Below are 24,871 nucleotides of genomic sequence, written 5' to 3' on the forward strand. Positions count from 1 at the left end.
AATAAATGAGCCACAGTGCAAAGGGTTTCGCATATTACCAGCTCCTTTTCTTTAGGCTAAAACAGCGATCTGAGGTGGCGATGAGAGAAAAATAACACAAAATGCCACAACAATGCGGGGAAATCTCTCTGGGCAACAAATATTAAATAATCCCCTAGTTTTCCTTCGGAGAATCAGTGTGGGCTTGCCTCCCCCTGCTGGTGCCAGAAACAGAGCTTTTAAAATAAGCTCTTTTTAAACCATTTTAAACCATTACGTCTCAATAGCTAATTCTTTTAAACCACTTAGTCTGAATAGCTAATTCTTTTTTTTTTTTTTGGGTATGGAAAAACATCTTTTGCTTTCGTCAGAATTTGGGGTATTTTAAGATAAAGTGATACTTTTGGTACATCAGATATTTTTCTTTTATTCACACCTCCATTTTCAGCAATTTAAGAGTTGTCTTTTTTGTCTTCTACCACTGATTTCTTTTCTGTTATAAACATACGCAACCCCCCAGACTGAACTAGTGTCACAGATGGTTACTATATGAAGTAACTGATCTGTCAACCCTGCCTCTGGATCCTAGCCAAAGCCAAAATGGTTGGAGATTTATGGTCGATAAAAAGGGCATAGAGGGCCAAACGAGGGGTCTTAGCCTATTCTGGAGAATGGAGCAAACTACCCTGTCTTCTCTTTGCATTTGTTTATTGGGAGGAGTAATTTCCTCTGGCTTCTCTAGGAATTTATTCCTGTTAAAAGACTGAACCCCTCATGGGCCAGGACTGTGTCCAACCTGATTAGCTTGCATCTAACCCACCTCTTAGAACAGTGTTTGGCACATAGTAAGCGCTTAACAAGCGCCATTATTGTTATTATTATTATTATTACTATTCCCTTTTCCCCAGCAAAATCAATCACAACCAATATCTTTCTGGATGTCCGCTCCAGCTCATAATTTGGTATTTGAAACACTCACACCCAGGAAACTGTTAAAAACTCAACAGCACCCAGGGCTAATAATAACGGCGTTATTAATTAAATGCTTACTATGTGCCAAAGTCTGCGGCTATTGAATTCTACTCTCTGCCCAGGGTGCCCACCTTAAGCAGGTTTCCTGTCATGCCAACAACGGTGGTTCATTCACTCGTCCATTCAATTGTATTTATTGAGCGCTTACTGTGTACACAGCATTGTACTAAGCGCTTGGGAGAGTACAATATAACAACAAACTTACCTGTTCCCTGCCCACAGTGGTTCAAGGGAAAACATCATTTGACCAAGTGATCACTCTTGGAGTCATTTGTCCCCCAAGAAACAACAAGTACAGGGAATGCGTCTGTTTATTGTTATAAAGGGCTCTCCAAGCGCTTAGTACAGTGCTCTGCACACAGTAAGCACTCAATAAATACGACTGAATGGATGGATTAGTGAACAAGGAGATAGGTGGGATCCATGCCCTGAACCAGGTCGGACCCAGATCTCAGTTATCACAGGAGCCAGGAAGGGAAATACTAGCCTCCCCCCATAAATTATCTTCTGAATCGTACAACCGCCTTTCTCTTTTCCAGAGTTCAAGGCACACTGCAAAAAATAACAACTGCGGTATTTGTTAGGAGCTTATTATGTGCCAAACTCTGTGCTGAGCGCTGGGGTGGGCATGATATCATCAGCTCAGACTCTCAGTCCCTGTCCCACCTAGGGCTTGCAGTCCGAGGAGGAGGGAGAACAGGTATTTAGTTTCCATTTTATAAAGGAGGAAATCGGCACAGAGAGGTTAAGTGACTTGTCCATGGTCACGCAGCAGGCAAATGGGATTAGAGACAAGGTCTCCTGACTCTCAGTCCTATGTTCTTTCCAGTAGGTCATGAGGCAAAGTTGCAAATGCTGAGCCCCTAGAAGGGACGGTGAGTTGATTTGCTGCTCCTCTGTCTTAACCAGAACTTGGTGGCATTCAAAAAAAAAGAAATTTTGTAGTTGAATCATCAGAAACAATGCCCCAGCAGTGTGTCCCAGACTGAGCCCCCTTTTTCCTCTCCTCCTCCCCATCCCCTCCGCCCCACCTCCTTCCCCGCCCCACAGCACCTGTATATATGTTTGTACAGATTTATTACTCTATTGATTTTACTTGTACATATTTACCATTCTATTTATTTTGTCAATGAGGTGCATTTAGCTTTAATTCTATTTGTTCTGACGACTTGACACCTGTCCACGTGTTTAGTTTTGTTGTCTGTCTCCCCCTTCTAGACCGTGAGCCCGCCGCTGGGTAGGGACCGTCTCTAGATGTTGCCAACTTGGACTTCCCAAGCGCTTAGTCCAGTGCTCTGCACACAGTAAGCGCTCAATAAATACGACGATGGACCCATTGCCCTCTGGGAGGGGACGTCGTCTTCCATATCGGTCTGGGGGTCTCCGCGGACGCTCGACGGGCCGCCAGGCCGTCCCCTTCCTCACCCGCACCCCATCTCGGCAAAGAAGGAGCCCCCCGGCCCGGCCGATTCGGGATCATGGGAGGATCCCAAGACGGGGGGCCGGGAAAACTTCCGGCTCAAGTGCCATCTGACCCCGATCCTGGTGACATTCCGCCCGCCAGCTCACCCTCGTCCCTCGTCCGACTAATAAACTCGCAATCTGCTCAGCTCTGCCGCTGCTCTCCCCATCCTCACCACGGACGCCGGGGTCCCTGAGCTGGACTCTGGGAGCAGTCGGGTGTGGGCGGGGGGACGCGGAGGTCTTTTTTTTTTAATGCGATGTTAAGCACTCACTATGTGCCAGGGACTGTGCTAAGCGCTGGAGGAGATATAGACTGCAAGCCCGTTGTTGGGTAGGGACCGTCTCTATAGGTTGCCAACTTGTACTTCCCAAGCGCTTAGTAATAATAATAATAATGATGATGGCATTTGTTAAGCGCTTACTATGGGCAAAGCACTGTTCTAAGCACTGGGGTGGGGGATACAAGGTGATCAGGTTGTCCCACGTGGGGCTCACAATCTTAATCCCCATTTTACAGATGAGGTAACTGAGGCTCCGAGAAGTTAAGTGACTTACCCAAGGTCACACAGCAGACATGTGGCGGAGCTGGGACTCGAACCCATGACCTCTGACTCCAAAGCCCGGGCTCTTTCCACTGAGCCACGCTGCTTCTCTACAGTGTTCTGCACAATGTAAGTGCTCAATAAATACAATTAAATGAATGAATGAATGTTACGAAGCTCTCAGAAGGACCTGGGTTCTAATGCGGTCTCTGCCAGATGTCTGCTGTGTGACCTTGGGCAAGTCACTTCACTTCTCTGGGCTTCAGGTGCCTCATCTATAAAATGGGGATTGAGACTGTGAGCCCCATGTAGGACACGGACTGCGTTCAACCTGATTAACTTGTATCTACCTCGGCGCTTAGTACAGTACCTGGCACACAATAAGCGCTTAACAAATAACATTAAAAAAAAAATTAGGTGTCCTGGGTAGGAAGTCCAACAGTCACAGCTCCCCACTTCAAAGCCCTACTGAAGGCTCACCTCCTCAGGGAGGCCTTCCCAGACTAAGCCCCCCTTTTCCTCTGTTCCCCTCCCCTCCCCATCGCCCTGACTCACTCTCTTTGCTCTACCCACTTCTCTGCCCCATAGCACTTGTCTATATATGGACATATTTATAATTCTATTGATTTACATTAATGATGTGTATATATCTATAATTTTACTTATTTATATTGATGCCTGCCTTCCACCTTCTAGACTATGAGCCTATTGTGGGCAGGGACTGTCTCTATTTGTTGCTGAATTGTACTTTCCAAGCACTTAGTACAGTGCTCTGTAAGAGCTCAATAAATACGATTGAGTGAATGAATGAACAACAAAGGGAGCAGAATAATAATAAAATAATAATAATTTTGGTATTTGTTAAGCGCTTACTATGTGCAAACCACTGTCCTAAGCACTGGGGAGGATACAAGGTGATCAGGTTGTCCCATGTGGGGCTCACAATCTTAATCCCCATTTTACAGACGCGGTAACTGAGGCCCAGAGAAGTGAAGTGACTTGCCCAAAGTCACACAGCTGACAAGTGGTGGAGCCGGGATTAGAACCCACGACCTCTGACTCCCAAGCCCGGGCTCTTTCCACTGAGCCACGCTGCAGAAGCAGGGAGTGGGATGGGTGAATAATAATGATGGTATTTGTTAAGCACTTACTATGTGCCAGGCACTCTATTAAGCCCTGGGATGGAGACAAGCAAATCGGGTTGGACACAGTCCCAGTCCCACGGGGGGCTCACAATCTCAATCCCCATTTTCCAGGTGAGGTAACTGAGGCCCAGAGGAGTAAAGTGACTTGCCCAAGGTCACACAGCAGACAAGAGGCTGAGTCAGGATTAGAACTAATAATAATAATAATAATAATAATAATAATAATGATGGCATTTGTTAAGCGCTTACTATGTGCAAAGCACTGTTCTAAGCGCTGGGGGGATACAAGGTGATCAGGTTGTTGCACGTGGGGCTCACAGTCTTAACCCCCATTTTACAGATGAGGGAACTGAGGCTTAGAGAAGTTAAGCGACTTGCCCAAGGTCACACAGCAGACATGTGGCGGAGGCGGGATTCGAACCCATGACCTCTGACTCTCAGGCCTGTGCTCTATCTACTTCACTCTGTGGAGCAGGAGTCCCATCGGGACCAATGACAGGCAGAGGGGTAAGAACAAAAGTAAGGGCATAGACTCCTAGGTGTTATTGGGTGTTTATTATTAATAATAATAATGATAATAATAATAATGGCATTTGTTAAGCGCTTACTATGTGCCAGGCACTGTACTGTTTTCGTTTGACTATTACATCCCTGCTATACTAACGCACAGACTGGGACTGAGGAGAGTCCCAGCTTTCCTCCGACCTCCAAGATGACCACAGACAAGTCTCTTCTCTGGGTTTCAGTTGCCTCATCTGTAAAATGGGTACAAGACAGATTGTCAGCCCAATTTCCCCCATCGACAATCTATTTTAACGTCTGCCTCCCCCTGCGGACAGAGAAGCAGCGTGGCTCAGTGGAAAGAGCCCGGGCTTGGGGGTCAGAGGTCATGGGTTCTAATCCCGGCTCTGCCACATGTCTGCTGTGTGACCTTGGGCAAGTCACTTCACTTCTCAGCCTCAGTTACCTCATCCGTAAAATGGGGATTCAGACTGTGAGCCCCAAATGGGACAACCTGATCGCCTTGTATCCCCCCAGCGCTTAGAACGGTGCTTTGCACATAGTAAGCGCTTAACAAATGCCATTATTATTATTATTCTTAGTGAGCTCCTTCTGCTCTGGGATCACATCTCCTAACCCTTCTGTACTGTACTTTCCCAAGTGCTCAGTACAGTGTTCACCCACAGTCAATCAATCGATCGTATTTATTGAGCACTTACTAAGTGCGGAGCGCTGTATTAAACTCGAAGCAGCACGGTGCAGTGAATGGAGCACGGGACTGGGAGACAGAGGGTCGTGGGTTCTAATCCCGGCTCTACCACTTGTCTACTGTGTGAACTTGGGCCAGTCACTTCACTTCTCTATACCTCAGTTACCTCATCTGGAAAATGGGGATTGAGACTGTGAGCCCCTATAGCTATAATTCTATTTGCTCTGACGATTTTCACACCTGTCTACCTGTTTTGTTTTGTTGTCTGTCTCCCCCTTCTAGACCGTGAGCCCGTTGTTGGGTAGGGACCGTCTCTATATGTTGCCGACTTGTACTTCCTAAGCGCTTAGTACAGTGCTCTGCACACAGAAAGCGCTCAATAAATACGATTGAATGAATTGAATGAATGAATGAATGTGGGACAGGGACTGTGTCCAACCTGATTTGCTTGTATCCATCCCAGTGCTTAGTAAAGTGCCTGGCACATAGTAAGCACTTAACAAATACCATCATTATTCATTCAATCGTATTTATTGAGCGCTTACTGTGTGCAGGGCACTGACTGTGTCCAACCTGATTTGCTTGTATCCATACCAGTGCTTAGTAAAGTGCCTGGCACATAGTAGGCACTTAACAAATACCATCATTATTCATTTAATCGTATTTATTGAGCGCTTACTGTGTGCAGGGCACTGTACTAATCAATCAATCAATCAATCAATCATATTTATTGAGTGCTTACTGTGTGCAGAGCACTGTACTAAGCGCTTGGGAAGTACAAGTTGGCAACATATAGAGACGATTCGTACCCAACAACAGGCTCGCAGTCTAGATTATTATTACTGTATGACAGAGTTGGTAAACACCCAGTAAATACCACTGATTGACTGCTCACCACTGCCTTCTTCCCTCATGTTTTGATCGGATTTTTACATTAGTAGTAATAATAATGATAATTGCAGTACTTGATAAGCTCCTACTACGTGCCAGGCACTGTATTAAGCGCAGGAGTAGATAAAACTTTATCAGGTTGGACACAGTCCCTGTCCGAGGCGGGGCTCACAGTCTCAGATGAGGTCACTGAGGCCCAGAGAAGTGAAGCGAGTTGCCCAAAGTCACACAGCTGACAACTGGCATAGCCGGGATTTGAACCCTTGACCTCTGACTCCAAAGCCTGGGTGGTAAACACATACGGCGCCGGCCAGGCATGGGTGAATTATGCGTTGGCATCAGGGGCTGCTGCCTTTCTGGCTCTTGTCGGAGCCAGCCTGCCCCGTCCTCCCTCTGGGGCTCTGTGAGGAGGGACCACTGCCCGTCTCGCTCCCGGACCCGGCAGGGGCCCGGCACCGTGGATCAGGAAATCTCAGCCGGGGCCTCATCATCATTATCATCAATTGTATTTATTGAGCGCTTACTGTGTGCAGAGCACTGTACTAAGCGCTTGGGAAGTACAAGTTGGCAACATATAGAGACAGTCCCTACCCAACAGCGGGCTCACAGTCTAAAAGGGGGAGACAGAGATCAAAACCAAACATACTAACAAAATAAAATAAATAGAATAGATATGTACAAGTAAAATAAATAAATAAATAGGGTAACAAATATGTACAAACATATATACATATATACAGGTGCTGTGGGGAAGGGAAGGAGGTAAGATGGGGGGGTGGAGAGGGGGACAAGGGGGAGAGGGGGAGCGGGGCCTCGCTTCCCCGCCAGCCACGGCCAAAAGGCCGCATCGCCAAATAGCCTTCGTGTTGCCCGATGGGGCTCCCGCTCCCGTCGGCTTCCCGGTGAGCGGAGGGGAAATTCCCTGTGGGAGGATTAGGAGCGGGATGCAACAGCTGGTTGGGGTTCGAGGCAGATGTGTCCGTGCAGCCCTGGAGAATCATCCTCCACTCCTCCCTCCTGACAGAAACCCAGAAGCAGCAGTGGACGGAGAGGAGAATCACCTCTTCCTCTCTCCCCTTCCTCCTTCTCCCCATTTTCTTCCCCTCTCTTTTCCTCCCTTCACCCCAAGCCTAATGCTTCACCCCCAGGCTCCAAATGAAAAGTGGAGCCCCTGATCAGGGTTCACCAACACCAGCTATAGGTTAAGGACTTTCAGAAATGCTTGCTTTTGCTCACCATTCATTCAGTTGTATTTACTGAGCGCTTACTGTGTGCAGAGCACTGTATTAAGCGCTTGGGAAGGACAAGTCGGCAACATAACCATGGGGAGGAGCCAGTTCTTGGAGTGGTAAGCCCTCCTTTGGTCTCTGGCCATGGCCATTGGCTGGATTTACTAGGCTTTTCCAAACTTCACCATGAATTGCCTCCCTCCATTTTCCTATATGGTTCAACCGACCTCCAATTCGGATAAAAGGAACTGAAAAATAATGCAGGTTAACACTAGGGGCCTCTCTATCCTTATAAAAAAGAAACAGGGATTCAACATCTCCAAAGTCCAACAGAAAATTAGGCAAGCCTCCCTCAGGACCTTAATTATTTCCAATAATTTCAAAAGCCGGCATTAAGGTTTGAATATTGTACACACACTGCACTGGATGAGTGGGCTAGTCAACCGTATCTACTGAGTGCTTACTGTGTGCAAAGCACTAAGCGCATGCTGGATCTGGGTGTGAAAGCCAATGGTCGGCAGTTTCTGCTTGCAGTGAAGGCAAATGGGTAGCTATTTGTGATTTTTGAGCCCCTAAACCCTTGGCTATTCGTTCCCCAGCCACCCGTAGCACTTCTTCATAAGGTATTGCTTCCCCAAATCTGTAATTTATTTTAGTGTGTCTCCCCCACTAGATTGTAAATTCCTTGAAGGCAGGAATCATGTTTACAATCAGGTTTATGAAGTGAAATGCACTCTCCCAAGCATTTAGTTCAAGGCTCTGCACAGAGTAAGCACTTGATAAATATGATACTCTAGACTGCGAGGCGGTTGTGGGCAGGGATTGTCACTGTTTACAGTTGTATCGTACTTTCCCAAGCACTCAGTACAGTGCTCTGCACACAGTAAGTGCTTAATAAATACGATTAAATGAATGAAATGAAAGGTATTTCCCTTTAAAAAAACGATTTTTTTCTGCAGCTTACGGCTTCAAAAGAATATTTTTTTCCATGCTTCTATTCCAACATGAAAGTTTTCAACCTCCTTCTATCTTTCACTCCAATTTCCCAGTACCGATCTCACAGAAGCCATTTAAAATCAGTCAAAACGTAGAAAGGAATAGCTCAGAAATATGATTTTCCCTTCTGAAAATCCTACACGATAAAACTCCACGACAGATCTTCTCGTGCAACAGAACATTCATTCGTCTCCAAAGTTTCATTTTCAGAGTGAAAAATATGGCTCAATTTTCGGGCACATATAAGGTGCAAATCTTAGCAGCAAATCTCACCTCTACCCAAGAGCGAAAGCACCCAAAAAGAACGTAAAGAGTATAGTCCTCACCCCAAAACTTGACAATACAAAGGACTGAAAAGAGCAATTAACGGGCCCAGATGAGCTGCTCGTACTCACTGAAGAGGAGACTTCTAGTAAGGCCCCCCGCCTAATGCTGCCAGGCAATTAGTAAAATTTAAATAGGGGCCCCTCAACAATTCACGCTAAATACATGGAGTGTGCAGTGCAAAGTCAGACGGTCTCTGCACTTACCTTTAAGGTTTTCACAGCCACCGTCAGGCTGTATTTCTTCCATACGCCTTCGTATACTTCTCCATACTGCCCGCCTCCTAACTTGTGCTTCATGGTGATATCTGTCCGCTCAATTTCCCACTTATCGTAGTTGGGAGACACTCCATAGATGGTGGGCTTGTTCCGCTTGGGAGCCGGGTAATGTAAAGTGGTGATCAATCCATCTGCTACCGTTGAGTGGTGGTGGACCAACTCTGCCAGAGTGTTGAAGCGACTCTCCGAGGAGACGTACAGCTGGAAGAAACCAATGAGCGGCCTTCATTCGGACCAAGACGGCACGGTAATAATCATCGTCATACTAACGGTATTTGTTAAGCGCTTACGATGGGAAAGGCACTGTACTAAACGCTGGGGTGGAGACAAGCAAATCAGGCTTGGATAAAGTCCCTGTCTCACACGGGGCTCACAGTCTCGATCCCCGCTTTCCAGATGCCCAGAGAAGCGAAGTGACTTGCCCAAGGCCACACAGCAACAAATGGCAGAGCTGGGATCAGAACCCATGGCCTTCAGACCCCCAGGCCTGAGCTCTAACCACCACACTATACTGCTTTTCAAGCACCAAGCCCTAACAAGGAGGGGTGTCCTAAAATCTCCATTTAATCATTTCAAAAGCCAACTTCTATTTCCAGTGATCTGGTACTTTAAATGTCCATTTACCTGGGCATTAACCAACCAGAACTGATTTAAATAACAAGAAAAAAAATGCATTTCACAGTCAACAGTATTTTTTGAATGCACAGCACTATACTGAGCATCTGGGAGGATAAGCAGAGGAAAGAAATGAGGAGCCAATGGAGCTTTTGGAGAATCGGAGAGAAATACGCAGAAGGACATTGTAGGAGAAAAGATTCAGGCTGTGGAGAGTAACACAGGCCGAAGATGGGAAAGGTGGGCGGTCTCTAGACTGTAAGCTCCTTGTGGGCAGGAAATGTGTCTATTTATTGTTGTTCTGTACTCTCCAATGCACTCAGTACTCTGCACATAGTAAGCGCTCAATAAATTTGATTGAATGAATAGATGAAAAAGAAACCAGAAAGAAGGCTGATAAAGCCATCTTATTGGGAGATGATGAGAACTTAAGCCAGGGAGATGGCTGTCTGGGTGGTAAGGAAGAGGAAGACTTGAGAAATGCTCTGGAGAAAGCATGAGCAAAGTTTAGCGACAAACTGAATGGGAGGAGGATTATCAGACAGCGAGGCGTCAAACATGATGCCAAGGTGGATACGGTGATGGTGTAAACAGATCCTGGGATGTGAGGAAGAGCAGATTTAGGTGGGGAAGACGAGGAGTTCAGTTTTACACATGTGCAATTTAAGATGTCACTCAGTCAGTCGTATTTATTGAATGCTTACAGTGTGCAAAGCACTGTACTAAGTGCCTGGGAGAGTTCGATCTAACAATTGACAGACATTCTGGAGATGTTCTATAGGCAAGAGGAACTCTCCATTTGGCTAACAGGTACTTGCAAATTATAAACCCAGGCCAACCCGAAGAGCAAAGGCCAAAAATACCCAATATACGAGAGATCACTTTCAATTTAGGTTCCCTGGTTTTCAGATTAACAGAAGAAACATGATCAAAAACAGATTTTTCAGACACCAGAAGTGGTAAATTGGATTCCCTGCTTAGGACCTGTAGCTGTTAACCTGGCCGGATGAGAACCTCTTAATCGACTAATCCATCAGTAGTATTTACCGCCTTTGAGCACTTTCGAAGTACAAAGCCTGTGCTAAGTGATTGTGGGCAGGAAACATGTCTACTAACTCTGTTATAGTGTACTCTCCCAAGCGTTTAGTAGAGTGCTCTGTACAGACTAGGCACTCAATAAATATTATTAATAATAATACTAAATAAATATTTATTTATTTACTGTGTGCAGAGTACTGTACTATGCATTTGGGAAAGTAAAATACAACAACATAATACACACATTTCCTGCCCACAACAAGCTTACAGTCTAGAGGGGGAGACAGACATTAAAATAAATAAATGGAATCCACAAAAGGGCGAAATCGAGAAGGGGCAGCAAGGAGATGTCTCCCTGACGCATCAAATGAATATGAAAAAATTTTTCACCCAGGAATTGGTTTTAACACAAAAACCTTTGGGGACTACAAACTTTCTAATTCAATTCTTAGGAATGGGATTCTCTCCCAGAGAGTGTGCTTGACTGAAAGCACAGAGCGAAGGTAACAAGATTCCTGTAGGGTCACCAGTTTTAGCAAGTTCATCGCTGCTGTTCTAATGGGCCATTTTCTTGGCTAGCTACATCTTTCTAATTGCTCAGAGGGGCAGTCTGGTTTAGTATACATGGCCGGCTAATTTTCTTCAAAATAGCTGCACATAAGCCTCAAAGTGAACTGCTTTAGTGATAACTCAAAGAGCCACATGTAAGGACAGATATCTAGTCCTGGAGAAGGAAAAAAAATCTTTGGGTAAAGTGGCCGCAAGATTATCTGCAAGCGCAATTTTTACTTTTAGCTATCGCTAACATTTACTAAGTACTTACAATGTGCAAAGCACCGTACTAAATCATGGGGTAGGGAAATCAAATTCAGAGTCAGTCTTTCCCACAAGGGCTCACAAGATCTCCAAGGGAAAGATGAGACAAAAATGAGATGATATTCTAATGAACAATAAAGACAGGTTCAAAATACTACTTCAAAAATATCAACAGAAAAACGTGTTAACTAAAAACTTCTTTGGAGAGGGGGGTGGTAGTCTTTGGGTAAGTCACCGCGCCAGACAAACTGTTCCTGGTGAGAAACAGCCACCAATAGCTTAAACGTTCTCATTTTTCACACATGTAATCATATTTACTTTGTGCAGAGCACTGTACTAAGCGCTTGGGAGGGTACAATACGATAATAAACAGACATATTCCCTGCATTTTTGTGACGGCAGCTTCTGCCTAACCTCCATGCCAGCAGGGACAGAGGGGGCTCATGGGCTATAGAGTCGGGATAGCAGGTTGGGGGAAACTCTGACCCTCCGACTGCTTAGGCTTCTGCCATTGCCCCCCACAATTTGGTGCCCCACTTTACCTTCCCTTGTCTTTCTCAATGGTAGCCAAGAAACAACATTAATTTAGACCTTCCCTTGTTTTCCTCAATGGTAGCCAAAAACAACATTAATTTGATTCCTCCCCTGTTTCTTCTCCCTGATCACTGGTCCCTCACCTTGCTTCTCGTTAATCTGAGGAAAGGAGACAGGAAAAGAGTTTGTTCCAACCAGATGCTCCTCAGGATATGAAAGCCTCTAGAAATATACCGCTCAGCACAGCAGGCTTTTAAAAAGCCAGTTCTTCCAAGCTCACCGGGGAAAAAAGACTCGTTGCCCCATTTCTCCAAGTGGCAGTGAAATTCTGCAGAAGAGCAGATCTCCCTTAGGTACCAGGAGATTTTAAGTCCACTCTGTCACAGAACACGAATAGTTCCCCTAAGCCCTGGTTTATAAAGAATTGGTCTTGGAATTACTTTATTCCCTTTACTTTGTTAAAGAGATTTCAGAGAGTTATGGCTGTTTCATATAATGGGCCAACTTTATTCCTCCTCAATAATTAAATTGACCATTCCTGTAACTTAGTTAATTTCTCAGCATAAAATTTACATACTGAAATGTATTAAATATTAACACAGCCCTGCTAAAAAACAGCCTGTACATTCTTTTCCTGGACTTGTTCTCATATTCAAGTCTGCTGTCTTTCTCCCTTTTCCTCACATAACAATTGATGATAATAATTGCGGTATTTGTCAAGCACTCTTCTACGCTCCGGGGAAGATACAAGATGATCAGGCCAGAAGCAGTCCCTTTCCCACCCGGGGTTCACAATCTTAAGTAGGAGGGAGAACAGGTACTGAATCCCCATTTTACAGATGAGGTGATCGAGGCAAAGAGAAGTGAAGTGACTCGCCCAGGGTCACACAGTACGCACATGATGGAGCCGGGATTAGAACCCAGGTCCTCTGACTCCTAAGCCACGCTGCTCCTCTGGGCTAGCATCGGGTTGATGGGCTGCATTCTACACCGAGAATTCACGGCATGTAAGGAGCAGAAAGTGAAATTAGCAGCTATGAATGGCATTTTATTTATGCTCTGCAGGAATTTCTATAAACATTCAGAGAGCGTTTCCAGGATGGCCTCTTTCTAATCTTTCACCCAGCCTGAAAGACACTTGTCAAATAAATTCACCAAAAATTCTCTTTAGTCCTGACGAGCAGACCCAGAGACTTAACTGAGCTTAGACTCTTGCAACCTTTGCTGACAGGATGCTGCTGTCACGCTTCTCAAAGTCTCTGTTTATGGGCTGCTTTGCTGAATGCCCATGCTCCCTCTAGGTAGTTCTTTACCACAGTGCCAAGCACTGTGCTAAGCACTGGGATGGCTACAATGCAATCATATTAGATACAATCCCCATCCAACTTGGGGCTCACGTGCCAAGGCGGCGGGAGAATGGGTATTGAATCCCCATTTGCAGCTGAGGAAACTGAGGGCCGGAGAAAATTAAATGACTTGTCCAAGGTCACCCAGCACGCAAAAAGGTGGAGCCAGAATTAGAACCCAGATCTCCTGGCTCTCAGTCCTTTGCGCCTTCCCCTAGGCCCTACTGCTTCTCTTCTGAAAAGTCATCAGGAAGTGGGGTTTTTTTGTTTGCTTTTATGGTATTTGTTGAGCGCTTACTATGTGCCAGGCACTGCACTAAGTGCAGGGGTAGATACAAGCTAATCAGTTTGGACACAGCCCCTGTCCCGCATGGGGCTCACTGTCTTAATCCCCATTTTATAGATGAGGTACCTGAGGCCCAGAGAAGTGAAGTGATTTGCCCAAGGTCCCACAGCAGACAAGTCGTGGAGTTGGAGTCAACGGTAATTATAATGTTTGTTAGGCGCTTACTATATGCCACGCACTGCTGTAAGTGCTGGGGTAGATAAAAGTTAATTAGGTTGCACACTGTCCCTGTCATTCATTCATTCATTCAATCGTATTTATTGAGCGCTTACTGTGTGCAGAGCACTGTACTAAGCGCTTGGGAAGTACAAGTTGGCAACATATAGAGACGGTCCCTACCCAACAGCGGGCTCACAGTCTAGAAGGGGGAGACAGAAAACAAAACAAAACATATTAACAAAATAAAATAAATAGAATAAATATGTACAAATAAAATAGAGTAATAAATAGGGACAAACATATATACAGGTGCTGTGGGGAGGGGAAGGAGGTAAGGCGGCGGGGGGAGAAGGAAGGAGGGGGCTCAGTCTGGGAAGACCTACTGGAGGTGAGCTCTGTCCCAAATGAGGCTCACATTCTTTATCCCCATTTTACAGATGAGGTAACTGAGGCACAGAGAAGTGAAATGACTTGCCCAAAGTCACACGGCAGGCCAGCATTAGAACCCAGATCCTTCTGACTCTCAGGCCCGTGCTTTATCCACGAAGTCACTCTGCTTTTCTGAACTCAGTTCACTACATTCTCGGCCATTTTGCCCATTCAGATTTCTTTGGGCTGTAATCCAGACTGTCTGGCCTCACCTCTCAAGGTGAATAAACTTAAAAAGCCAAGATGCTGCCGCTGACACGCTCTGTGTCCTCTAATACAGCTTTCGTTCAAATCCCGTGTGTGTCAACTCAACGTATCAGACGACTTTCACGACTAATCAAATGAAAATGGAAAGAAAGACCGTTCATCTCTCTCATGGAAAGGAAAAGAGAAAGAGTTGACAAAGCCTTGCAAAGAACTGCCGGAAAGCTGATACTCTACACCTCCCTTAACCCGGGGGGACCTGCTGCCAAAAACCCATAACCCAAAGAAAAAGAAATCAAAAAGCGATCCCCCTTCGAGTTCTACCGTGTCGCCCGAGGGTCCTAAGATTGGAAAAGAATGAAATAATAAAGAAGAACTATGTACTGATAAAGTCCCAGGGAACTGGATTTCTGTGAACTCCAAGGGTTTCGAGCAAATGGAAAAAACGGATTGCTCAATTACGTTGCGGAGCAGGGGCCTGGCCCTTCAGTGTTTTCAGCTCCGAACAACAAAAGCTCTCAGCAGCGGGCTAGTGGCCCAGATCGGTCGATTCTGGGTTGGTTGGCTGGAAAGTGTCATTTTGCAAACCCTCCTGAAACAGCCGGGGGGGAACAGAGGGGAGAGAGGAACGTGAGCCAACAGGGTGGAGGCCGGAGGAAAGTCCTCGGGGAGCTTATCTGCAGATCCGCTGTATTCCAGGGTGATTTTTTTTTAACGTTCGGCTAATACAAAAAACAAGAATAATGAAATGCCGTCAACCCCGGCCTGCCCCTCTTTCCGCCCTTAAACTTTCCTCTGGAAACTTGCAAAGGGGTGAATCAAGGCTCTGCTATGTCAGGCGCACTTTCGGGCCAACGGCAGTTGTTGCACACATTTTTGCAATACCTCTCCCCGCCGATGCTGTTTTCACTCAGTCACAGGATATGATCCCACCAAAGCCATTCATCCCGACTGCAATACTCCGAGATATTAAATTCCTCGGTCGGGCTGACTGACGGCGAGGAGCCTCCAGGCGCGCAGGAGGCTGAAGGGAGGGTCGTCGGGGAGGGAGAAAGGGAAGGGGGTTTGGTTCGGCCAGAGGCCCAATCCGTTTCCCCGGAGTACACGTCAGCAGGCCAAATCACTCCCTCGTGGGCAGCCCGGAATGAAAGGGAGCTGCCCAGTACATTGCGGATTTTCATGTGCGAAAGGGCTTGGGACTTGGCCCCGACTCCTAACGGGACTTTATTTCTGCAAACAGCCCTTTCCACCCGAACGTTTTCAGGATTTTTTTCCCCTTTGAAATCACCTGTCAGCTGGCAAGTTGACGTAGAAGAACCTGCTTGTCTGCAACTATGTCAAAGCACTGCTTAGACATCTGTGAGGAAAAGGAACTATTAAGCTGCCCAATAATGATGGCATTTATTAAGCGCTTACTGTGTGCAAACCCTAATACCCACCTGGACTGCATTCTTGATTGTTTCCTTGGGTAAATGACGCTGTTGAGAGGCAAGCTTTCAATGACAGCAAGCTAACGTAGGGCTACCCTAACCAAGGGGAGAGTTTTGTTTTTTTATGATGCTTCTTAAGTGCTTACTATGTGTCATGCACTGTTATAAGCCCTGGGGGAAGTACAAGTTAATCAGGGGGGATACAGTCCCTGTGCCAGGAGGGGGTCACAGTCTAAGCAGGAGGGAGAACATATATTGAATCCCCATTTTGTAGTAGAAGAAATTGAGGTACAAAGAAGTGAAATGATTTGCTCAAGGTCACACAAGCAGGTCCGTGGCAGAGCCAGGATTAAAACCCGATGGGAAGCAGCATGGCCTAGGGGATAGAGCAACGGCCTGGAAGCAGAAGGACCTGGGTTCTAATCCCGGCTTTGCCACTTGTTTGCTGTGTGACCTTGGGCGAGTCACTTAATATCTCCGTGCCTGTTACCTCATCTGCAAAATGGGGACTGTGAGACGGGGACTGTGTCTAGCCTGATTAGCTCGTCCCTCCCCCAGAGCTTCAAACAGTGCTCAACCCAAAGTAAGCGCTTAACAAATACCATCACTGTTATTGTTATTATTATTATGATTATTATTATTATGATTCCCCAGGTCCTCTGGCTCCCCAGGTCCAAGCTTTACCCACTAGGCCATGCTGCTTCCCTAAAAGGCGTCCTCATGGTCTGGGAGAGCTAATGCACCTCCTAAAGGACCTAACTGATTTCTAATGGAGCAACTTCCAAATTGGGAGAATTTAGTTCAGAGTTTCAGAAGGCGATCACCACCAAAAGTGGAGAGCCGTTACGCCTACAGCGCTGTCACGTGGCGCAGTGGCTCTCGGGAAAGAAAAATAATTTTGGCTTGGGTATTGCTTATTCCCTTTTCGTCATCAGGCACAGGGTAGGAAGGACTATTTCTGATTGCAAGTGAAGAGAAGTTCAGGGAGGCTAGCCTGGTGAGTAACCCAAGGGGATGACTTAGAAGCAGCACGGCGTAGTGGATAGAGCACGGGCCTGAGAGTTAGAAGGTCATGGGTTCTAATCCCAGCTCCGCCACTTGTCTGCCGTGTGACCTTGGGTAAGTCACTTCACTCCTCTGCGCCTCAGTGACCTCATCTATAAAATGGGGATTGAGACAGTGAGCCCCACATGGGACAGGGACCCAATTTGCTTGTATCCACCCCAGGGCTTAATACAGTGCCTGGCACATATTAAATGCTTAACAAACACTATAATCATTATTATTATTATGACTGTCTCCCAAGGACGAAATTGTGTTGGCACGGAGACAAAGTACCACCCTCTTCCTAGCATTAGTATCTAGGGTAATGAAAACTACCACTGATATTTCCATTCTAACCCCGGAAAAGTCTCCTTCTTCGGAAGTTTGGTGCGACATTCGTGAACAAAACTCATCAGCGGGCCCTTTGGACATCCCCTGATCCAATTGCCGACGCTTCCTGCCTCCCCTCCCGTTTTCCTACCTTTCCGTCGGATGCAGTGTTGATCCTGTAGTGGTAAACCCTTCCCTCGTATCTCAATGATATAGACCTCTGGCCTGGACTGCTCTCGCTCTCCCGCACCAGAAAACTCCCATTGATTCCGCTGCTCAGCAGGTACTCGGCTGCATTGCGGGAGACCGGTCCGTGGTACCAAGAATGTTTTTCCAAACTATTCACGGGGGTGATGTAGTTGCTGGGGACCCACCCTTGCCCGTTCTTGGTCTGGGCTTCGCACCATTCCCCGTTGTGATTGTAGCCCAGGACGCGGAGCTTTTCGCCTGGACGAGAAAGACAAGGTAGACTGCAACATACCTTCTTCAACGTACCAGTCCTCCCCCATTTATTCTTCTGGAGTTGCCAGAAGTTGATCACTCAATAGGCTTGAGTTATGTTGCCAACTTGTACTTCCCAAGCGCTTAGTACAGTGCTCTGCACACAGTAAGCGCTCAATAAATACGATTGATTGATTGATTGATTACCCATACTGGCAAAAATGATTAGATTTTATTCCTACCGCTCTGCTTGCATGTGCTAAAACTCAATGCTATGGAGTTCAATCAAAAGATTCACCCGAAAATTGATTCTCAGACGGCTGAATAATCTCGATTCTTAAATTTACGCTGAAGGAATGAAAGTACCGTGGATTGCGGTTTTCAATCATATCGGCCAGGCCGGACCACCACTTTGGGAGTCGGACCTCATTTCTGTGAACAATCTCGTATGAGACACTCGTCCGAAAGAAGCATTCTCCAGAAACCATTTCCTGCACTTTGGGACAGTTTTCAAGTCAAACATAAAGCTATTCTTTAAATGACCAGAGGGATGTTTAGTCAAGCCATAAGTCTGCCAAATTTTCTCTCTTCAAACCACCATGGGTGGCCCACACAGCTCTCTTACCTTTAGTGATGCTTAGAGTGTTGTCTCCACTGGCCACAAAATCATAGAGTGCAACAAAAAGGTTAGGGTCATTTTCACTGGGACCAGCAAGAAGATTTTCCTTAGAGTTCCAACGAGCTGCTTCACTCAGTCCTTGGGGTTCAAAATCAGATGCTACTGGCCTCTGAAGGGCTTCTGGAAGAGAAGGGAGAAAAGGGAGGGAAGAGTGAAGAGAATTGGAAGGAGAGCAAGGGACAAAAACTAGTTTAATTCCCAGTTGAAACAGAAAAACCATCTGATCTTTCCAACCTACGAGTTTCTAGTTTATTAAGTACCTTGACATGTGTAGTCCTCCTGCATGCATGAAAAAAGGCGCCAAAGCTGACTCTTCCCGAATTTTAATTTTGTGGAAAATGTTGAGCACTCTCCAAGTTTGAGCAAGCTGATTAGGTTCCTGCTCCTAAACAATCTTTCACCTTTCTAATACTGTCCGACAATCCAAAAGGAGTCATTTTAGATACATGTCAAAATAGTCAACTCTAATGGACCTATGCACTGCGCACGTGTTGCAACATGCAGAGAAAATGCCTTCCTCCTGCTCAACCCGATGGTACTTCCAAAGCAGGGACAACAAAATAATAATTAATAATAATTGTGGTACTTGTTAAGTGCTACGTGCCAAGCACCGTATTGAGTGCTGGGGCAGATACAAAAAGATCAGGTCCCACATGGGGCTCACGGTCTAAGTAGGAGGGAGAGCAGGTATTGAAACCCCGCTTTGCAGATGGGGGAACTGAGGCACAGAGAAGTTTAGTGACTTGCCCAAGGTCACACAGCAGAGAAGTGGCAGAGGTGGGATTAGAAACCAAGATGCCTGATACCCAAGCCTTGGCTCTTTCCACTAGGCAACACTACCTACTTCTCAAAGCCACCCTCAGTTATCAGGGGCCACTTCCTCATCGTGAAGCTAAGCCAACAGAGAAGCAGTGAGGCCTAGTGGAGAGGAGAGTGTGGGCCTGGAGTCGGAAAGATCTGGTTTCCAATCCCAGCTCCACCATTCTTCTGCTGTGTGACCCTGGGAAACTTACTTAACTGCTCTGTGACTCAGTTACCTCATCTGTAAAATGGGGATTAAGACTACAAGCCCCATGCGAGACATGGATATGTCCAAGCTGATTATCTCATACCTTCCCCAGCGCTTAATATAGCACCTGGCACATCATCATCATCGATCGTATTTATTGAGCGCTTACTATGTGCAGAGCACTGTACTAAGCGCTTGGGAAGTACAAATTGGCAACATATAGAGACAGTCCCTACCCAACAGTGGGCTCACAGTCTAAAAGACATGGTGAGCGCTTAACAAATACCCCCCCCCACAAAAAAAAAAAATGGGGCTTACGTTCATGTTCTGAGACTTTAGGTTTAAGATTTCATGTTCATACTTGCCCTTGTTTACTGGACTACGATGAAAAGGAAAAGTGCGCCCTCATCATTAGGCATTCTAAATTCATTCATTCATTCAATCGCACTTATTGAGCGCTTACTTTGTGCAGAGCACTGTACTAAGTGCTTGGGAAGTACAAATCGGCAACATCTAGAGACGGCCCCTACCCAACAATGGGCTCACAGTCTAGAAGGGGGAGCCAGACAACAAAGCAAAACAAGTAGACAGGTGTCAATATCATCAGAATAAATAGAATTATAGCTATATACACATTATTAATAAAATAAAATAAATAGAGTAATAACTATGTACAAATATACACAAGTGCTGTGGGGAGGGGGAGGAGGTAGGGCAGAGGGAGGGAGTAGGGGCGATGGGGAGGGGAGGAGGAGGAGCAGAGGAAAAGGGGGGGCTCAGTCTGGAAGGCCTCCTGGAGGAGGTGAGCTCTCAGTAGGGATTTGAAAGGAGGAAATGAGGTAGTTTGGCGGATGTGCGGAGGGAGGGCATTCCAGGCCAGGGGGAGGATGTGGAGATGGGAGGAATCTCTCAGCTCCCCTGAGCCCGTCATGGAAGGGGGGAGAAATTAATGTCATTTTGACCAATGGTCTTGTTATCCTTCCCTGCACAACCAGAGAAGGCCCACTCAGCTCTCGGCTAGGGTCCCCTCTTTCCGTAATCGGCCTGGATTCACCTTTGTTCCTACCGTCAACTAGAGCTGCTGGGTTCTCAGCTGGGCCCACTAGTTTCAGAACCGCTCCACCCCTCGGAAAACATGATTCTGAAATAAACTGGGGGCCGTGAGGAACGCAAACCAACTTCGGTGGAAAAAGGAAACTTTCAATTCTGGTATCTTGGTGAAGACACAAGGCCACCAATGGAAAAAAAGGGCTTAGATTATGCCTGTATCAATAGATCCTAGCACATCTATAATAAAGATGATGGTAATAACAATAATAATAATGATAATACTTGCTTAGCATTTACTCTAGACTGTAAGCACGCTATGGGCAGGCAATGTTCTGTTGCATTCCCCCCAGCGCTTAGTACAGTACAACAGAATTAGCAGACATGTTCTGTATCTGTTGTATTGTACTTTCCAAAGCGAGAAGCAGCATGGCTTAGTGGAAAGAGCACGGGCTTGGGATTCAGAGGTTGTGGGTTCCAGTCCCGGCTCCACCACTTGTCAGCTGTGTGACTTTGGGCGAATCACTTAACTTCTCTGTGCCTCAGTTCCCTCATCTGCAAAATGGGGATTGAGACTGTGAGCCCCACGTGGGACAACCTGATTACCTGGTATCTATCCCAGCACTTAGAACAGTGCTTGGCACATAGTAAGGGCTTAACGCCATCATCATCATCATCATCATTACCATCATTACAGTGTTCTGCACTGTATAAATATCAATATTTATCAATATAACCAATTTATATTAATTAATATTAATTAATTAATATATAATTAATATGTATTTTATCAATATCAATTACAAATATAATATTTATCAATATAACAATATTTATCAATATAAGCACTCAATAAATATCATTGATAGATTGATTTACTATGTGCCAAGCATGGTATTAAGCACTACGTGTCTCAGTGGAAAGAGCCCAGGCTTGGGAGTCAAGAGGTCATGGGTTCTAATCCGGCTCCGCCGCTTGTCTGAGGTGTGATTTTGGGCAAATCACTTATCTTCTCTTGGCCTCAGTTACCTCACCTGCAACTGTAAAATAAGAACTAAGACTGTGAGCCTCATGTGGGACAATTTGATTAACTTGTATCCCCCCCCGCCCCAGTGCTTAGCACAGTGCTTGGCACATAGTGAGCGTTTAACAAAAGCCATCATTATTATTATTATTATAAAATAAGCAGATAGGACACTGCCCCACATGGGATCTTGATCCAATTGGTGTGTGACAATGGAGGGGTCAAAAGAGAAAACACACTCAATACTCAACCAACAACATTCATTCATTTATTCAATCGTATTTATTGAGCGCTTACTGCGTGCAGAGCACTGTACTAAGCGCTTGGGAAGTACAAGTTGGCAACATCTTCCAGATTGTGGAATAACCTTGACGATTGTTATGGTACCTATTCCCTAAACATCCCTATTGCATAACCATTTTGAACTGCCACAGAGATGTTTGCCTTTGGCTTCTTAATGTCATGCACTAAAGGCTTATCATCATCATCATCAATCGTATTTATTGAGTGCTTACTGTGTGCGGAGCACTGTACTAAGCGCTTGGGAAGTCCAAGTTGGCAACATATAGAGACGGTCCCTACCCAACAGTGGGCTCACAGTCTAGAAGACTGTGGGATTGGGCTATTTTGGACAGGTATATGCCAACTTGGTCCGGGCTTCCAAACTTCTTATAATTATTACCTAAACTAGCGTCCATTCAAATAACCTAACCGATGGGGTCGAGTTCTGACCCGCAAGAATGGGACAGACAGAAGCGAACTCTCCAGCTTTCCATCCCGGCATTCAAATTATCTTGAAGATGGAAGCAAATTGGACTAGGGTTGGTCCCCTCGTCTTGACCCACGACAATTACTCCGTGGAAACCAATCAATCGTATGTACTGAGCGCTTATTGTGCGCAGAACAATCAATCAATCAATCAATCGTATTTATTGAGCGCTTACTGTGTGCAGAGCACTGTACTAAGCGCTTGGGAAGTACAAGTTGGCAACATAGGGAGACATACAGAGACAGACCCTACCCAATAGTGGGCTCACAGTCTAAAAGGAGGAGTTCTAAGTACTTGGGAGAGTACAACGCAACAGATCTGGTAGATACGTTCCCTGCCCACAGAGTCTAGAGGGGAAGAGAGACATTAATATAAATTATAGACGTAATAAATTATGACATAAGTAGTTATGGATGCAATGAATTATTGATACCACACTCACCAATGACCTCCTCAGCCAAAGTCTGATGGGTTCTACTCTGTCCTAATCCTTCTTGACGGCTCTGCTTTCATCAGCACTGTGGACCAACGCTCCTTGAAACACCACCAGGCTTTGACACCATGATCCTTTCCCGGTTGTCCTTCTACTTCTATGATGGCTCTTCCTCGGTCTGTTTGCCGGCTCCATTTCCACCTCCCTACCCCTAATTCTGGGAATTCCGCAAGGCTCTGCTCTGGTCCCCTACTCCTCTCTCTTCCAGGGAGTTCCACCCTCATTCTTTCAGGGAGTTTAAGCTACAATTCTAACCCCAACCGCTAATCTACAATTCCACATCCATTCTTGCTTTCAGGATATCCCCACTTGGATCAGTCCGTCATCCTTACTGAGCGCCTACTGTGTACTCTCCTAAGCGCTTGGGAGAGTACACTATAACAGCGTTGTGTACTCTGTTGGTAAACACGTCCCTGCTTAGTCTGGAGGACATCCCACCTGCACTCAAACAGCACGATCTAAAACTGATCGTTGCCCCTCGTCCTAACTTTTCCACCTCTGTTCATCATCATTTTCCCTGTCCCAGAAGCCCACAGACTTGAATAATGAATAGAGCATGGGCCTGGGAGTGAGAAGGTCACGGGTTCTAATCCCAACTCTGCCACTTCTCTGCTGTGTGACCTTGGGCAAGTCACTTCACTTCTCTGGGCCTCTGTTACCTCCCCGATGAAATGGGGATTGAGACAGGGAGCCCCACATGCGACAGGTACTGTGTCCAACCTGATTCGTCTGTATCCACCCTAGCGCTTAGTACAGTGCCTGGCACCCCTAAGCACTTAACAAATACCACACATTATTATTATTATTGGTTCATCAGTTTCTTTCAGCTCTTGCATTCATTCAGCTGCTAAACCCGGCCAGTTCTTGTGTGGTGACCTTTCCCGGATGCAATTCTTCCTCTCCTCCCAAACACTGGTCCACCTTCTCATAACACATTGCATCATTCTCCTACTCATCATCATCATCATCATCAATCGTATTTATTGAGCGCTTACTATGTGCAGAGCACTGTACTAAGCGCTTGGGAAGTACAAATTGGAAACATATAGAGACAGTCCCTACCCAACAGTGGGCTCACAGTCTAAAAGGGGGAGAACAAAACCAAACATACCAACATCTCTCAATCTCTTGCATCTCTCCCCTTCAGTCCCTCCAACGTGCCACTGTCCCAGTCATCCTCCTTGCCACGCATCTCTCTGCTCCTCAAAAACCTCCAACGGTTTCTTGGTTGTCTTTACGGCAAGCGAAAGCTCCCACCGGCTCCATCCTTATGATAGATTGGTTCTTTCCCCCCATTACTTCCCAGCTCATGCTTTTCACTCCTCCCAAGTTCATCTTCTTGTTTTCATCTCCCCCATCTTATTTCACCTGCCTTAAACTAGCGGCAGTAATGGTATTTACTATTCCCTGGGAGCGATGGTCTAAGTGCCTGAAAAAGTACAACACGAGGGATGCGCTGTGAATTCCTCTCCTCGACCGAATCCAACAAAATCTTCCCCAAATTCCACATTCGCCTGGGAAGCTGTCCCTGATTGAATCTTAACACCCCAGTCATATTGGCCCAACCCCATCCCCAGCATTTATACATCTCTTTCTTTTCCTCAGATTGATGTATCTCTGCATATTTTATTTGCTTATTTGCTTATTTATTTGGCTATTTTCATCCTGATACACCTGAACTACTTCCTATTATATCCTTGTCCTTTCTCTTGCTCCCAATATTTGTAAATAATTAGTTACCTATCTACCTCTTAAGATTGTAAGCTCCTAGCAGACAGTGAAAATGTGCCTTGCTTCTACTGTACTCTCCCAAGAGCTTACTAGAGTGCTCTTGTTATTTTTATGGTATTCATTAAGCACTAACTGCACTAAGTGTGGGGAAAGATACAAGCTAATCAGGTGGACACAGTCCATGTCCCACATGGGACTCACAATCGTAATCCCCACTTTACAGATGAGGTAATTGAGGCCCAGAGAAGTGAAGCGATTTGCCAATCTTAAATTAAATCTTAACACCCCACTCATATT

At 45.8% G+C, this 24,871-nt stretch overlaps 1 protein-coding gene across 5 annotated transcripts in view; it reads right to left on the reverse strand.

Annotated features, from left to right (window-relative positions):
• The window catches only part of ABL1 (ABL proto-oncogene 1, non-receptor tyrosine kinase), a 183,565-nt gene that overhangs the window by 15,322 nt on the left and 143,372 nt on the right, over positions 1-24,871 (reverse strand). For all 5 annotated transcript variants that reach the window (XM_038746022.1, XM_038746024.1, XM_038746025.1 and 2 more), the window contains 3 exons: positions 18,448-18,621; positions 17,533-17,828; positions 9,019-9,291 (listed from right to left, as the gene is read on the reverse strand). In XM_038746022.1, the coding sequence (XP_038601950.1) occupies positions 9,019-9,291; positions 17,533-17,828; positions 18,448-18,621 (743 nt within the window). The remainder of the gene's footprint in view (positions 1-9,018; positions 9,292-17,532; positions 17,829-18,447; positions 18,622-24,871) is intronic.

Source organism: Tachyglossus aculeatus, chromosome 4 (genome assembly GCF_015852505.1).
Source record: "Tachyglossus aculeatus isolate mTacAcu1 chromosome 4, mTacAcu1.pri, whole genome shotgun sequence".
Classification (NCBI taxonomy): Eukaryota; Metazoa; Chordata; class Mammalia; order Monotremata; family Tachyglossidae; genus Tachyglossus; species Tachyglossus aculeatus.